The following is a 17,118-nucleotide window of genomic DNA, read 5'->3' on the forward strand; positions in this document are numbered from 1 at the left end:
ACATTACAATGCATACACAATGCAAGTGTGTCATGATGTGCAATGATGGTAAGTGTAACTGCAAAACAAATTAATACAAAAAATTACCTCTCCTGCACATTAAACTAGATTAACCCCTAGTGTATACAGATAATTTAAGAAGTAGATGAGCAGGTTTATCTACCTTTATCATGGCTGTCATGTGATGATTACTATCACCTAGACTTTGTAGCCAAAGCTGGTTCAGGAAGAGACACCTGAGACCTGACATAGCAACAGCTTTGTAGGCCAGACCACAGACGCTCCAGAGATATCTAGAGCACAGTAAAACTTAATTTTGTTACGAAGAAGAAGATAATGTTATGTTATACCATCTTCCATCTCACTAATGAAGGAATAGCACAGAAAGACAAAGCTAGAAGGAAACTAGAGAAGATAGGGAAAAAATTAAGTGTATTTTAGGGCATAATAATTTTAAAAAACAAAATAAAATAAAACCAAGCCTAAGCAATACACTCATCCACAGGTGCAGCCTCAACTCAACACTCAACTACATAGAGTTGTGTTGAGGTGGGAGGGGAATAATGAAAGAACATGTTGCTTTTAATAAACAAAGTCACAGATTTGTGATAGATATGATTTCATTTTCCTTAGGTGACCTGCACTGTTCCAGGCACATAGTTTAAGAGCCCAAACAAAATGTGAACCTGAAAAAGTAAGACTAACCTGTCTGCATATTTCACAGGGACCCCGATGACAGCGCTGTGAACATTTATGGATGCCACATTCCAGAACTTTGTCACAACTATCACCACAAGTGGGCACATCTTCTGTACAAGGCAATGTAAACTCTAGATAAAGAGAGAAAAGTACAAGTAAATATTTAGGGGGAAAGAAAGCCAAAATATTTAGGAAAAAAATGCCATGTATAGTAAGTTCAAATGGCAGTTGTCTTTTGTTTTTTTAAAAACTTCCTTATAATTACTTAGTTATTCACATAAAAAATTAAACCTCTGGTGCTAAAGTAAGCTTTGAAAGCTATGCAAAAAAAGTTAATATACTATTATGGCTAACAATAAGAAATTTTTATGGACCCTGCCCTGCAGAATTAGCCTAAACTACTGACTGTGAAAGACTGGAGGACCTTTTATTCAATTTATCATTAAAAAAAAAAAAAAAGAGTAGCTTACTTGTTTTTCCACATGGACAGGATCTTTTCCCAGAACGAGGACAGTCTCCACAGGGACCAGCATGACAAACTTTTTCACATGTGTGATTGCCACATGGCAAACGTTTCCCACACACCTGAGAAATTCAATGAAACCAAGTGAATACAATGTAATAGAACTACATACCAATCCAAAACAAGCCAAGGGTAAAAAGAAGGAGTGAGATGCTTCTGGATGGACTTTCACTCTTTCTGAATTTTGTTAATAAATGTTGCATTTGCTGAGTTCACTTAATAAAATTGCTCATCCCTACAGTGATCCTTCCTGGAAGACCACAGTACAGTGAGGAGTTAGTGATTCAGAAAACCTGAGAAGTCACAGATCTGTGCTGGGCTACACATACAGCTCAGCCTTCAGGCCTGCATTGTGCTTCATGTACATTATGGCGACAGGATAAACTTACAGTAGCAGAAGAGATTGGAGGCAGCTCCCACTTGGTACCAGTGATTATGCTGTCTGCATGTCCTTGCCTTTATCTAAAAGTGCAGCAAGAAGTTCTCATCTGAATACCCTTCCTGTTTGACTGTAGAACTTATGATCAAGGATGCTTTCTTCTTGTAAGAAGATCCTACAATAACCTTCAACAACCAAAGCAGGGTCTGCACTGCATGCTGCACATCATAGCCCATTCAATGCTGCACAGCTTGGGGTTCCAGAGATATAAAGGGACATACTAGTCTTTAGATTGTACTCCCTTTCCCTCTAGTGTCAGCTGAAATAAACTGCATTATTACTGATACTTCACAGAGGCCAAGTACTTTCCTTACTGGGATCCAAATGGCCAAGTACCTCCTGGTACAGCCTCTGACCCAACACTTAATTTTTTAAATTATTTTTATTTTTTCCAATCTGTCAATCCATAGCCTTGGTCTTAAGCACAGGCTGCAAATATACTTCAAAGAATTAACCACAAAGCTTTCATTCTGCTACAGTCCTAAAAATAAGCATGAAACTCCTGTCTACTAAGCTGTGGTTTAATTCTTATTTTGAAGGTAACAGCTGAAATTTCAACCTCAAGTACATGAAAAAGAGTATACAAAGTTAAATTCACTGCTAGAGTAACCCCAGAACAATTCCAGAAAAGTAACATTTTAAATACTATAAAAAATTAATGGAGCCACCAATTAAACCTCTTCCCAAACAATGCTGTTTATATTTTTGATTACACTTTCAATTTGATTACACTTTCAAAAGTTAATTTTTTTTCTTACTGAATATGTTTTTCCAATCTTTAATACACAAGCAATCAAATTTTATAAAGGTGAGAAATCCATTTAAAAGCATAGCTTCAACATACCTGCTCACACTGCCACTGAGGGCTTGCACATAGTCTCTCTGCTGTCTGTCTCCCACAGATACACCGTTGTTTACTGACACGTGGACAAGGAGGACAATCTCCTGGATGCAATTGCAAAGTGACATTAAGAGCAGGAATTGCAAAAGAATGATGTATCTTAACAGAAACTACTACTGCTCTGAAATTTAAAAAGGTTGGTCTACCTGCATGACAGGGATTCTCACAAGTATGCTGTCCACATAGCAATGTTCGTCCACACGGCAGGCGGCAAGACCACTCCTTGGCACTGCACCTTCGGGGCACTGCTTTGGCTTTCTTACAGTGACAGGTTGTTGTGACCATCTTTGGGCAAGGTGGACATGGTCCTAATTACAGGAAAAAAATATCTTGCCAATGCCATGCAGCAAATGCAGCCTTGACTACAACTATCTCTTCTATTCTGAGAAGATGGGAAGTTGAACTGTGTAACAGGTACCTAAATACAGGTCACACAATCAAGAAACACAAGGGATTTACCTGGATGACAAAGCAGCAAACATTTATGACCACAGGAAGGTTTGAATTCCTTCTCACATATTTGACCACAGGAGTGAGGTACAAGCCATGGGTCCACTGTTGGATTCTCCACTTTTCCACAGTAACAGTAATACCTACTGGGAGTTTCAGAGCGTTTGTATTCAAACCTACATTTTGGACTAAAACAAGGGAAAAAGGAGTGAAAACAAAAGCAATTTTTCAAAACAATGAAAAAACATCAAAAAAAAGCCGTTTTTATCATTTTGGCTTCCCAAGATTATTTCAATGCTACCAATTAACCAATTTTTACAAGTCCTATAATGAATAACAAAAATATACAGTAACACAGAATAACAGTCTTTCTATAAGTCAGATTTTACAAAATATTAATTAGAATGTCTAAGGAATTGTCTCACTAATGCAATCTCTTTCCTCTAAGAATATATATAGACAAAAATCAGCACAGCAAAAATCAGAACAGTTTTTCTGTCAAGCAATATCAAAAGAATCTGTGCAACAGTTAACCTACTTAAACAGAACCAAATTTTAAAAAATATTAAAAACCAGGGATTTCCTAGTAGCAGTCTATTAGTCATGTAAAACAAAGTTTAGCAATGCTATTAAAACCATGCATAATAATTAGAATTTTATCTGAAAAATTTTAGATTCAAATGTACACCTTCATTTTTCACCCCTGATGTTGACAGAAATTTAAAAAAAACATTAGTGATGAAGGTAGATAGTCACTAGAGGCCTGGAATTTATAAAGTGCCACAGGCCCAACAGGCCCCACAGAAGCCATGAACAAGGGCGGAAACACAAGGAAGGAGAAACAAAGAAATTCACATTGCTGGCTACACTGAGAAAAGACAACAGAAAAGAACGTCCCCCTCCAAGAACAGAAAGACTCTGAAAGACCTATGCACTCATTTTTATCAAATAAAACATCAATTTGCCCTGCTACAATACATTACAGACTGTGAAGCATTTCTCAATAGTAGCATAGTTTTAGCATGTCCTTAAATGTAAAATAAAATAGCATTTGCCTGAAGAGGCATTATCAACTTGAGATGCTGCCAGCCAACCACTGATACTTTATTCCCTAAACAAACCTGCTTAGGATATTTCATTCATGCAGCTACATTATTACCTTCTTCTTCATACCATCTCAAGTAAAACTGCAAGACCCGATTTAATGTTTGGATTATAATTATAATGAGACCAAAAAAAGATAAATAAATCCCTACATCTTGCTATTTGACAATATTTTTTAAACTTATTTCATGGTGCCAACTTTAAAAGTGAAAAATATGTCATTCAGAAATAAATATCAAAGATGAGACGCATGACAGATAAGTTACCTTCTCAGAGACTGAAACAAATTTGATGCAACAAGGTTTTTATATCACTGTGAAATATTTCTAAATCATGTTAACAAAAAATTAAAATAATTTTAAAAAGCAATAGAAAAGTCAGTCTTCTAAACTTTTTTGTCGCTGTTGTGCACATGATGTACAAGTACCACTCCTTATAAACACCAGCTTACAGAGTTTTCCCAACAGAAATAACTTTGTAAATGTACCATGATGAACTCACCATGGCCAGGGATAATCTTTCTTCCCAAAATCATCATCTGTCAAAGGAGAAGATACAAGGAAGAGGCTGTCCTTGGCCCACTTTTGGATGCACACCAGATGAAATATACAAAAGCATCCACAACAGCTCCAGACCTAAAAAGCAGACATCAAATGTCAATTGCTTTAAATGATGAACATCCATAATATCTAAACAAATATTTCCCTTTAAAAACTGCTTATCAAAGATGGATTGTACCCACTGTTAGATCAATACAGACAGTTTTTCTGTTACAGATTCATACCTACAATTTTTTTTCCAGCTCCCATGGGAAGTTTTTGCCATGACTGACAGAGCCCAAAATACTCAGATAACCAGAGAAATGTTGATTCAAATACACTGTTAGAGGTCATGTAGCACAAATTGATGCCCAAAGAAGGGCTATTGCCAGCTTAGCTCTGTTCAGACATAACTTTGCCAAGCAAAGCTGGAAAGTCCTGAGGGATAGGGACTCCACAACCATTCTGGGCAAGCTACTCCAACTCTCATACTATCTTCCTATATCCAATCTGCACCTATCAAGGCCCAGTTTGTGGAACTCTCCCTTATTAAACCACCTGATCCCATAAACATGACTTTGGCTTTACCCAAAACTATAAAAATTTGGTAAGAAAAGTGCAGAAGAAAAATCTATTTTCTTTTAATAATTTGATAATGTTACGAAATGATAGTGTGAAAACGCAGATATTTTCCCTGTTAACTTACAGAGGACAGTACCAATGACTAAGTTCCTATAACTATGGTAACTAACTTCCCAAAACTAGAGCTAAGCAGGAGATATTACATAAACAAACAGACTTAGCTGATACAGAACAAGATAATTAGCAAACCACTGAGTTATAAAAGGCTTTCAAGTTACCAAATCATCTCACTTCTGCTGAGATAAGATTAACTTGATCAAGAGCCACAGAACTTCAAATATGAAGCTAAACATACTCACTAAGGTCTGAAAGAATATGGATTACATATTTTACGGATTCATACAAAATATATTGCATTTCTTTTTAGAAAGAAGCCACTGAATACAGTTTCCCTGGGTACTTGTAGTCTCTGTATATCTATCATAAGAAATTAAAACATTTTCTGCAATTCTTTTTAATGTTAAACATACAGTTGATGCCTCAGGTTTTAGCTTTTATATTTTTCAAATTCTGCACTGCTTTAGTGTGGAGCTCTGAGCTTCATGTTATTACAGGATGGTAAGCTCTCTTCACAGAGGTAGACAAAACAATTCCTTCTCTAGCTGGGGACTCAAGGACAACCGATCAACATCTCAGGCACAAAAGCATAAACAATGGTGGAATGAAGAGAGAAAAACAAGAAGGATGGGAGTTCATAACCTAAAGCTATAATTGGATAATTAACACCAATATGCTAATGGACCAAAACATATAAAAGTGGCTTTGTGACCGGTTGTCCCATTTTGGGCTCATCTTGGGTGCAGCCCTGGCTGGGGTCTTGTACTGCCCAAGGTGTGTCCACTGAGGCCTTTAGGAAATACCTACTTTACTCTTTAACTCTGCCTAGCTTTTTTTCTAGGTCATCCTTCACAAGGCATCACAGTTATACATTTGATTCAAGTATACATTATACATTAGTATATAAATTAGTACACAGTTATACATTTGATTCAAGTACCTCTAACAGAAAGAGAAAAACATATTTGTCCTGAAATCTTTCCCACATAAAATGTACCTATATGAAATAGGACAAACTTCTCTGACACACACACTTCTTTTTCACCTGATCAGCATTGAGGTCAGCAAAGTTTATCTTGGTTTTCCTGCTGTAAATCTAACAATAATATCTCCTAATGTTCTAGTATTTCATGCCTTGCTTTGCTACTCCATAGCTTACTGAATACACAATTGCAAGCACTGGCATTCAAGCATTTATCTTTGTCACCTGCTGCTACCTAAAACTTAAAAACAGCTATTTTACACAATGATAACAGAGAAAAAAAAACATATTCTGATTACAAGCTACACATATAACCACTTATGTCTTTCAGCGTTTCAAACTCCAAAGATGCCAAACTTGTATTTAGTAATTTTACCATTTTAAAGTGATCAATCCCAAGAATAACCTCAATAACATAATAATAAATAAATAATAATAAACAAGTTATCAGACAGTAACATTTTTTTTGCTCTACAATATTACTGTAAAGTACTTACAGCTTGGTTCCTTTTAACTGAAGCAATGCAGATGAGACATGTCATGGCCCCTGACTGAAAAGCCTCATTCATGTACTGTCTTGTACGTTCCAGTTCACTTGCATCTCCATCTTTAATGGATAAAGATTTTTAAAGCAATTAGTAGCGTTTGATCTGTTCTTTTTTACATGTTGAAACTGCTGCAAAAGCATTTCTTTCTCTGAATTATGCCAGCCATGCATTATTTAAAAAGCCACTTTTAAGACAGTTAAAAGCTATACCATTGTTTCTGCATGAAAAGACAAGAAGTACAGCCAGCATGCACTGCTGGGAAAAAATATTTTAATGTAAGACATCATGATAGAGTGCCTTCCTTCTAACTACAGTAAAATTCTAATACACAATGATACTGCATTGCTTATGCGTTCAGACTGAAATAAAAGTCAATAAATGAAAAAAACATTACCAGTTTGACTGGTGTAAATGGTAAATGTTTTGTCCAAGATCTTCCCTTGTTTTACTTCAGCATCTTCATCATCATCTTCAGATGAGGAGCTTAACTGGTCTTCAACTAGCTTTTTTGCTGCAGCCTGATTAGCCTTCTTAATTTCATCAAATTTCTTCAGTGAAGATAATTCTATTAAGAGAAAATACTAATGATTAATACCATGATAGCTAATTGTAAACATTGTGAAAAACAGGTTAGAAAGTATTGTAAAATAGTTGATAGTTGTAAAGCATGTACTGTTAGTTTGGTTATGGTAAAAGGGGTAGTTGTCAGAAATACGACACTAAACATACCATAATACACCTAAGTAAAGTGCACCACCCCCAAGCGAAACGAGCCAGCCTGGACAGAACTGTAATGGGCCAACCAAGCACCTTAAACCTTCAACACCACATTCAGTTCTCCATACTTTCAACTGTCCTTTTCTTTAAAGAGTTTGCTGATTTTATTTTTTAAGAGTATTACCTCACTAGATTTTCAATACCTCACAAGAAGAGCTAAATTGTATTTACTTATTTGCTGTGAATCATCATAAAATTCACCGCAGGAATTATTATCTGTCAATTACTGCTGACAAATCAAACCTAACATACCAGAATACAGGCAACTATAATGCTGCTTTATTAAAAGGATACTTAAAAAAACCCCAGACATCCCACACAAACACAACTGTCACAGCATGAGGAAAATAAAACACGACATGCAGTTTGTTTATAACAAATATACAGTTGTTATAACTTGCAGATACCATACAAGTATTTCTCCAGCATCTGGTATTTATTAAATTTTCACTTTCTCCCTCAAATTCAACAAATCTTTACTCCAATAGTGTGTTCACGCAATTTCACAGGAACTAGACACGGGTTTCAACAAGTTTAGTTTTAAGGCTTTTCTTAAGAAACTGTGTTGCCACTAACAAGAGCTCTGTCTTTGGCACTTCTCGGGTGTATTTCCCGAGGACGAACTTGCACTCACAGCTGCCGCGCTCACCGAAAGCCCGCACCTTTCCCAGACCGGAGCCAAGTGCTTCCCTGACCTAACACCGTCTCTAGTGAGCAACTCCCCTGGCTGTTTCCAACCAGAAAGAAACACTTCATCCATTACTTCACACTTTACTCTTCTGCTCCGAGAAGACGGTGCACCCTGGCGGGGCTTAGCCCCTCGCTCCTCGCCCCTGCCCGAGGCCTCCGCGTCTCTCCCGGCAGGAACCTGCAGGCAGGACACGGCACATGGCGAACACCGGCTCGACTCCGCCGAGCAGCGCGGGAGCGGGCCGGGGCCCGCCAGACTCCTTCCCCGCGACGCCGCAGCCAGCCCCGACCTCGCACCTGCAGGGGCTCCTGGCCGCCGCCGGCTGCCCAGCCTGGGGCCCGGCAGCGCGGGTAGGGGGCAGAACGCGACACTCACCGCTGGCCCCCTCGCCGACAGCCCCCGCGGCCGCAGCGCGGGCAGCGCCGCGGCCCCTCGCCGCCGGGGGCCGGGCGGCCGCCCCGGAGCGAGCGGCGAGCTCGTCCCCGGGCCTGGCGCGGCCGCGGCCCCGGCCGCCCTGACGCCACTGAGCCTCCATTTGTCCCTCGCCAGAGAGCGAAGAACGGCGGTGGGACCAGACCCTCCGCCTCCCCCCTGCCGGCACAGCCGCTCGGGGAGCGCCCCGCCCGGGCCGGCCCGGCCTGGCCGCTCCGCCCGGCGGTGGAGGCGGCGGCGCAGCCGGGGCTGCCGCGGCAGCGCGACTACAGCTCCCGGCGCTCCCCGCGCGGCGGGCCGGCCCGCGCCGGGCAGCGCCTCAGCCGGCCGGGCTCGGAGCCGCAGCCGCCCGGGTCACGGAGAGTCCCAGCTTGGGAGGGCTGTGGGATCACCGTCCGTAACCCAGCGCTGCCACGTCCACCGTGTCCCCAGGTGCCGCATCTATACGGCTTTTAAATACCTCAAGGGATGGCGACTCCGCCACTCCCCTGGGCAGACAGTTCCAGTGCTTGACAACCATTTCGGGTGAAATTTCTCCTAGTAACTAGGAAACCTAGTTACTAATCTAACTAGTCTAACCTCTCCTGGTGCCACTTGGGACCATTTCCTCTCGTCCTGTCTCTTGTAACTTAAGGAGAAGACACCGCCCCCCCCCACCCCGCCTCTCTTGCGGACCTCTATGGAGCGATAAGGTCCCCCCGAGATCCCTTTACTCCGGAGGGAATTTCTGGAGCTGCTCCTGCGGCATGCGGCTCTTGCAGACATTTCCTTCATAGCTCCTGTAACTTCTGTAAGCTCCTGGAGTACGAGAGTTAAAAACCGAACACACAGCCTGTTTAGAAAATTCACTGAAGCACATCCACAAAGTTTTAGTGAGTGCATAGAAACATATATTGAGGAACCTCAATATATATGTCCCAAGTTCTGACAAATAAAGGCAGGTTGAAATAATTTTAATTTTATTGACATTTCCTTGCAGTGCTTATGTGCCAGGAGGAAACATTGCATTTAGACTTTTTTCAGCAAATACCTTCTCATAAAAGTTGTTATAGAAGATTTCCAACCATAAGTAGCCTGAAAATAGTAAGCAAACCACTGGAGATAAATTCTGGTTTTCTGTTTTATTTTGAAGTGGTTCAAATCAAAGAGTTTTTATTCTCAAGAAAGAGAGAGCTAGTTAATAAAATTAATTCCTCAGACTGAAGGATCAATACCAAAAAAAAAACCAAATTTAACAGTAGATAGCTGTCCTTTTTTTAATTAAAACTTCATATCACACATTTATCTAATAAAAAGTCTTGAGCACTTCAACAAAGGTGAGAAGTGCTTTCTAAGTGCCTAGTAGCCATGTAGGATAGGTTGCAGATGGCATACAGATTGCAAATTGTATTCAAGACCTGAGCTGGAAGAATGCTGATTGCAAAGTCTGACTCTCACAATATAGCTAAATACCAGAATAACCCTTGTTCCTGTGTACATGGATAGAATCTTTACTAACAAGATGGCATGCCCTTTCCCCTTATCAGCTAATAAAGCCATTTATCTTTCAAAGCACAGGATCAACAGGGCATGAACAGCCATTTGGTATTTATATTTACCCTTGTAGTTCCGTATCTATCCTATGCATGCAGTACTTCATAAAACTTCAACCTTGCAGTAAATCAGGAGTTATTTCTAGATCTCTGGCATCCTGGAAAGCATCAACATTACAAAAAATAAAACAGCCAGAAAGGAATGCACTTTATAAAATACCCAATTTATATTATCTCCATCTCATTAAGCAGAGAATGCAAGTGTAGAGATATTATTGACAGTAACATGTACACATGTATTTTTTAAGAGTGGCAGTCCAGTTGCTCAGATAATCAAATTTCCCTGAACAGAGAATTATCCATTCTCACATTAAAATCCCTTTCTTCACTTCTTTTCATCAAACTTATCTAATATTATGTGCCTCGATCTAATTCTACTGAAAATACCCATCTGCAAATACTCAGCTGAGACCATAACTAAGCAAACAATTTTTTTGCCAATGAAAAAAGACATAAATTTGGGGGAAATCCAAGGAGATAACATATCTTAAAGCAGTTGAAAAATGGATCTAACATACAAATCTATAGACTTTACTATCTCAGAAGTAGTTATGAAAAAATAAATCCTCTATCAGTGGGAAAAAACCGTCTCTTTAGTCATATTCTTCCCCCAACAGCGTCTAGAGAAGATTCTGTAGGAAGAATTTGGCCTGTTGCTGTCATGTTTTCCCCTTGCACTCTGCCAGCTTAAGCAAATGTTACATTAGGGACATAGACAATTTAAATTAAAAATCTTCAAAACTTAATACACTATGTTCTGCAGCCACATGATTACATGGAACAGAACAATCTTTAATGTATATTTTTATTTGTATCATATCTGTATATTTGTATATTATTTTTTATTATTGTGAAAAGAACACTAGATAATGAGCCATCCATATGTTTCATATTGATGCTTGCATAAAGATGCATTCTTCTCTCTGTATTCCAGCCTTTGCATGTACAATCCTGAAAAAAGGTGTAATTCAAACTGCCCATTTATATTTCAAAAAGTCAGCCAAGGTGGTCTCAATGAAGTAATAGTATCTCCAAATCTTACAGCCTCCTGTACTCTCACCTACATTGCAGATGAGAGTAGATAGTATTAGTAGTTATACCTAATTCTTTTTATAATATTGCATGCTTAATTAATGTCATGTTAATCAATAGATAGTAAAATGTGCACATTTATACACAAATTTATTATAAAGGTTAATGACTTCAAATAATATAGTTGTTACCAAACCTTTCATTCTTTCCATAAGCAGACACAAAGAAATTATTTTAAAACAACCAGCAAAACTTCCAATATTTGCCAGTATATGACAGTGCATGTGCATCTGCCATAGAGCAGCATTACAGGGAGCACAAAACTCATTAGCAGATAGTAATACCTGCTTGTTCAAGAGCAAAGTGTTATCTCCCTTTCTCATTCTTGATTCTTCTTTTTCTGTCCCAAAACTGCCAAATGTGTGCTGCTTGTAGGGGAGTAGTAACATTGTCTCAACAAATATTTTTTTTTGTAATTAATAGTCAGATTCTACAAAGATCAGAAATTAATGTGTTCAGCCCCAGTCAGGATTTGACCCTCAGTCTTATTGGCAACTTCCATTGTTTTTATTCTGCTTTTGACAATCCAGGTTTATCTGTGGATGGATCTGCTTCTTCTAAATCTGCAAACTCCTCCTCTATAACTGGCTTCAATATTTTCTCTATTTGTGTAAGTCTTTTTTTCACTTTCTGTTGTGCACCTTCATACTCGGCCAACAACCTGGCAAACTTTGTTTGTAACCTGTCCATGGCACGTTCCATGTAGGCGACCTTCTCTTCCAGATCTTTAGGATCACTTCCTAAATTTGCAATTTCAATGTCCAGCAGCCCATCTTTCATTAGGATTTGCTTGCCTTTTTCTTCCAGCATAGCCTTTGCATCTGGATATTCTGTTAAAGCCTCCATGAGATCATCTTTAGACAGACAAAACAAGTCCGAGTATCCAATACTTTTAATATTGGCTGTTCTTCGATTGCCAGCTTTGCTACCCTTGATATTAAGAATGCTGATTTCTCCGAAGTAGCTGCCATCACTTAGGACCACAAATTGGGTAATTCCATCATCAGCAACTACTGCCAGCTTGCCTTCTTTGATAATGTACATCTCTCGTCCAATATCTCCTTTTCTGCAAATATAGTCTCCAGGACTGTAAACTTGGGGCTGGAGCTTCAAAACCAGTTCAACCAGCAAACCCGCTTCACAGTCCGCAAAAATACGAACTTTTTTTAGCGTTTCCAGGTGAACGTTGATTGCAATCTCTGCTCTTAGTTTATCTGGCAGATACTTCAAGACTTCTCTTTCATCCACAGCCTTTTTGTTTGTCCACAGGTAGTCAAACCACTTTATAACTCTTTTTTCCATGTCCTTACTCACATTCCGAAAGTGCATATACTGCTTGATAGCATCAATCCTTGCTTGAAACTCTGCCCTGGCAGCATTCATGTTGGAGATCATTGAGCCCACGTTACCAACAATGGTAGCAAAGATCAGTACTCCAACCAAGAAGTCAACGACCACAAAGAAATACTCAGAATCTCTTACAGGAGGAGGGGTTTCACCAATAGTAGTCAGAGTCAGCGTTGACCAGTAGAGACTATAGACATATTTTCTAGTCAGGCGGGCAAATTCAGGATCTGAGATGTTGGGGTAGACCCATGTGTCAGCCCCAAATCCAATGGCTTTTGAGATGGAGTAGTACACACAGGCATTCCAGTGAATAATAATCACAATGTACATGACAAGGTTAGAGATCCTGAAGATATTTGGGTAGTTTGTTCTTGTTTCCGTTCTCTGGAAGAATTCAAACATCCGAGCTACTCTAAGTAGTCTGTTTATTCTTAATTCTGGGTAATTCAATCCTAACTTAAAGTATAAGAGATCAGTTGGTATGATTGACAGAAAATCTAGTTTGAATTGAAAAGATTTCTTGTATTTCTCTCGTAGTTTATGTTCTTCTTTCACCAGAAGACCTTGCTCCAGGTAACCTAAAATAAAAATGCTAGAGGTTCAAATATACTGTGTTTAAGGTCAGTCCAAATCTACTTTGAAAAATATTTTGGGTGCAAATTCCACATGGAACATAACTTCTTTTACTTTTTAATATTTAATTTATTATTTCCAAATAGCTTAATGCTATATGGTTCCACTTGAGCTATGAAAAATAAACAATTCTAGATCTGAATATTTTCCTGCACTTTCCCACTATGGTGGACACCTGAAAAAAGAATCCCATCTTCCTCTCCAAAGAAAACTCCACAAGCTATAGGAAGGATGATTAATGAGGAAAGGAATTTGAACACAGGAATTGCAGTTCCATATTGAGTGTATCTACTTAATAGCTCCATAGGTTAATATTTTAAAATAAATAGTTGCAGCTGAAGTTAATGGGATGTCTTGCTTGCTCAATGATCTTGAAAATCAAGCAAATACTTGAATCTCCTATTAATACAAAAACCAGATTTAGGTGCTAGTTTTTCAGAACTCCTGATCCTCTCTTGGCTGCACCACATGTTTATTTGTCTTGGTGAGTCAGCTGCAGGCAGAACAGCTTGTACGTGCATATCTCAAGCTTTATGTGTCCTTTCAGTAATACATAAAATTTCATCAGAATTTCTCCTACTTTTACAGTAAGGCTGCAGTCTTTCAGAAATCTAACTCAGTGTCTTTTTTCACTATTGCACCTCATCAACGCTACTCAGATAAGAGTAGTAGGGTTTTGATTTTAAAAAATAAACTGGCATAAATATGTAAAAAGGAATAATTAATCCTTGAGTATATTTACCTGTCCTTGTCCGTACAAACATATCAGCAACATAAATGGCATCAGAAACATAATCAATAATAAACCATGCCACTAAGTAATCATGCTGAAGCTCATCAAAACAGGCTCTGAATATGAAAAAAAACAGAAGTAAATTACCATAAAACAAAAATTAAATACTTTCATTAATCAATGATGAATATTTTTTTAATCTAAGTCAGGGATATTATTATATTTTCCAGAAGTTCTATGTAGTCATTAAAGGAGTACATCACCTAGCAATAATCATGGTCCAATTGTACATGACAGGCATTGTGATGCAAAACAACCAGTTGTAATATATATTTCCTGCTGGATCAATGGTGAAAATGTCTTTCTTCTTCCTAAGTGGTAAGCAGGAGGAAAAAAAATAGATTTAATGAGAGACTTGTAATACACATCTCATTGTTGAGGAATTAAGCATTCCAGAAATTATTATTGTGAAATAAATGGTCTTTATCAAAGTTAAACTTCCTTACTCAAATGCATGGAAGATCTGAAGCTGGTATGAGTGGATTGTGACACAAACTTTAAAATCTAAATTTTGCTGAGCAAAGTCAGCTTGGCAGTCTCACTTCACTTTATAGTGGCACATGTGAGTTTTAGATTTTTTTTTTCCCTATCCAAATAACTCTCATGTCTGATAATTTATTTTATCATGTTAAAAAATATTATGTGACCACTAATTTTTACATAAATATAAATTATGAGATTAATCGTGCCTTTCTCACAGGGAAAAGTCTGTGCCTGAGGAAGATAAAATATAGGCATTGTTTACATAAAGAAACTGAAGAATAGGAAATCATACCACACAGATTTCTATTGCACTGTTTTAAGTTTCTCTTCCTTAGCCAGAAAATTATGAATTTACCAAGCAGACTATAAAGAAACAACTTTTAGAGCACAGAAGAGTTTAGTGGCTGGTAGGTGCCTTTGTGTGTGGAGGAGATTGCATTATACTGGCACATCATTTGCTGCAGTGTATTGTACAAGAGCTATTAGATACTCAGAATCCAAAGGAGATATATCTTGATTAATGTTTCAGATCACCTCCAGCCATGCCTAGTTCTGTTGTCCACATATGAAGTTAAGACAAAACAACTCCACTCAAGGGAGTACAACAGAAGTCTTTATACTCATTCACTAAGGTATAAACATCTTTACAGGACATCTGTGAATGAAGTTGTTCTTACATCAAAAGCAATTTTATTACATAGCATAATTGGACCTAAACGAAAAATACTTACTCTTCTATATTTTCTTTTTTCTTCAACTTATCTTTATTTTTATTTTTCTCCTTTTTTCCTTTGTTCTTTTGTGTTTCTCCATCCTTTTTTTTTTCTGGCTTGCTAAGAAATAGATTAACATTTTCCATTGTTAAGGACCAAGTAAAACATATGTAGAAAAAAACCTAAATCTCTTAGAAATAGTAATATTATTACTCTTCATCTTACCTCTTCCTTTCTTTTTTCCTTTTCTTCTCCTCCCTAAGGAAAAAAAATATGATAGGCTTATGGGATGCACATCCTGTTTCTTCAACATCTATTTATTGTTCAACACCTATTATTTCTTCAACATCTATTGTTCTATGATTTCTGAATTCAATAAGGATAACATTGTATTTGGATGTTTAGCCTTCCAAAAAAGTATTTTTCTTATTGCTTGTTGTATTCAGCTAGAAGTACTTTTGTTTTAAAATAATATATACAGTATCAGTAACTTTGGTAATAAGGATGATCATCATGATAACTGATGTGTATGAAGTCAAAATGTATGCGCAGTCTCTTTTGGGCTTATCTGAACGACATTGCTATTTCTAATGAAACAACTAGATATTTATTATAATTATTTATTTCTGCTTTTATAATCAAAATTGCAGTACTCTCATTTTATCAAATGGCAAAGATACTTACTCATCTTTATTACTATTATTGTTAATATTGTAGCATGCAAATACTCCAGGTAGGTGTTGCTGCCTGGGAAACAACAAAACAACACAGTTATATGATATATGTTGAAATTTTTTAAAATCTCCTAAATATTTACAATAAGCAATATACTGTAATCTTAAAAACTTAGTTTATTACTTACTTAGAGTGAAGAAAATTATATGATAGCAAGTATATGTGCTTAGATGTATGTATCTATGTAAATCATCAAACTAAACAAAAAATCCAGACACAAAATATATTTGATGTACCTGTTTTCCTCTTTGTGCATCCATCCAAGATCCTTACTGGTGTCATGTACTACCACAGTGGGAACAACTGTGTGGGAGTGATGGGTCTCAATCACTCCTACCTTCATGGTCAGGTTTGTTTTAACTTGGGTAATTGAAGAAGACTGAATAAAAAAAATAATCAAGTCATTTCACCACTAGAATAAGTATATTTTTTTTTTTTCCTACAAATCCTTTACATTGGTGTTTTCCTGAAGGCCAACAAGAATATTTGCAGTTTCCTGTTTCCCATGTCTATGACATTCACACCAGACAAGAAAATGACTTGGTAACTGCTGCTGAAGGGAACGTTGTACACTTCTTTAGGAAAGCATTAATTTAGGTCTTTCTCCTGAGTTTTGATACATACTTTGAAAATATTTAAACAATTGTGTTTGAGACATCTACCACTGTTTCTCTGGGTTTTGAACCAAAGGCTTGAAACACTGTATCAAGATGGAGAAACCATGCACAGGTGACATCCTGAAAACCAGACAAAAAAGTATCCCCTGGTTGTAGGTCTAAAGAAAGCTCATTATATCTGGTAACTGAGACTTACAATGCTGAGATCAAAGAGTGGGTTCTGTAAGTAAGAGGGTAAGATCAATGTAGTGGTTTCCCTATTCATATAGCAGGTGGTATATAAACACCCAAATAGAGTGTTAGTGGCTCTTTATGTCTGGTCTGTTCAT

At 37.8% G+C, this 17,118-nt stretch overlaps 2 protein-coding genes across 2 annotated transcripts in view; both read right to left on the reverse strand.

Moving 5' to 3' along the window:
• NFXL1 (nuclear transcription factor, X-box binding like 1) overlaps positions 1-8,969 on the reverse strand; it is a 44,858-nt gene extending 35,889 nt beyond the window's left edge. The window contains exons 1-9 of the mRNA XM_021555735.3: positions 8,728-8,969; positions 7,279-7,449; positions 6,834-6,943; positions 4,618-4,751; positions 3,022-3,200; positions 2,709-2,870; positions 2,506-2,606; positions 1,170-1,284; positions 706-830 (exon numbers count right to left, since the gene is read on the reverse strand). Coding sequence (XP_021411410.2) covers positions 706-830; positions 1,170-1,284; positions 2,506-2,606; positions 2,709-2,870; positions 3,022-3,200; positions 4,618-4,751; positions 6,834-6,943; positions 7,279-7,449; positions 8,728-8,887 — 1,257 coding nt within the window. The 5' untranslated portion in view covers positions 8,888-8,969. The remainder of the gene's footprint in view (positions 1-705; positions 831-1,169; positions 1,285-2,505; positions 2,607-2,708; positions 2,871-3,021; positions 3,201-4,617; positions 4,752-6,833; positions 6,944-7,278; positions 7,450-8,727) is intronic.
• Positions 8,970-11,975: 3,006 nt separating this feature from the next.
• CNGA1 (cyclic nucleotide gated channel subunit alpha 1) lies at positions 11,976-16,551 on the reverse strand. Its single transcript, XM_021556041.3, is given in 7 exon segments — positions 11,976-13,393; positions 14,191-14,297; positions 14,445-14,552; positions 15,456-15,557; positions 15,663-15,688; positions 16,118-16,184; positions 16,391-16,551. Coding segments are annotated over 7 exon segments (1,953 nt in total). The 5' UTR covers positions 16,516-16,551.
• Positions 16,552-17,118: the final 567 nt, after the last annotated feature.

This window comes from Lonchura striata, chromosome 4, assembly GCF_046129695.1.
Source record: "Lonchura striata isolate bLonStr1 chromosome 4, bLonStr1.mat, whole genome shotgun sequence".
In the NCBI taxonomy this organism is placed as follows: Eukaryota; Metazoa; Chordata; class Aves; order Passeriformes; family Estrildidae; genus Lonchura; species Lonchura striata.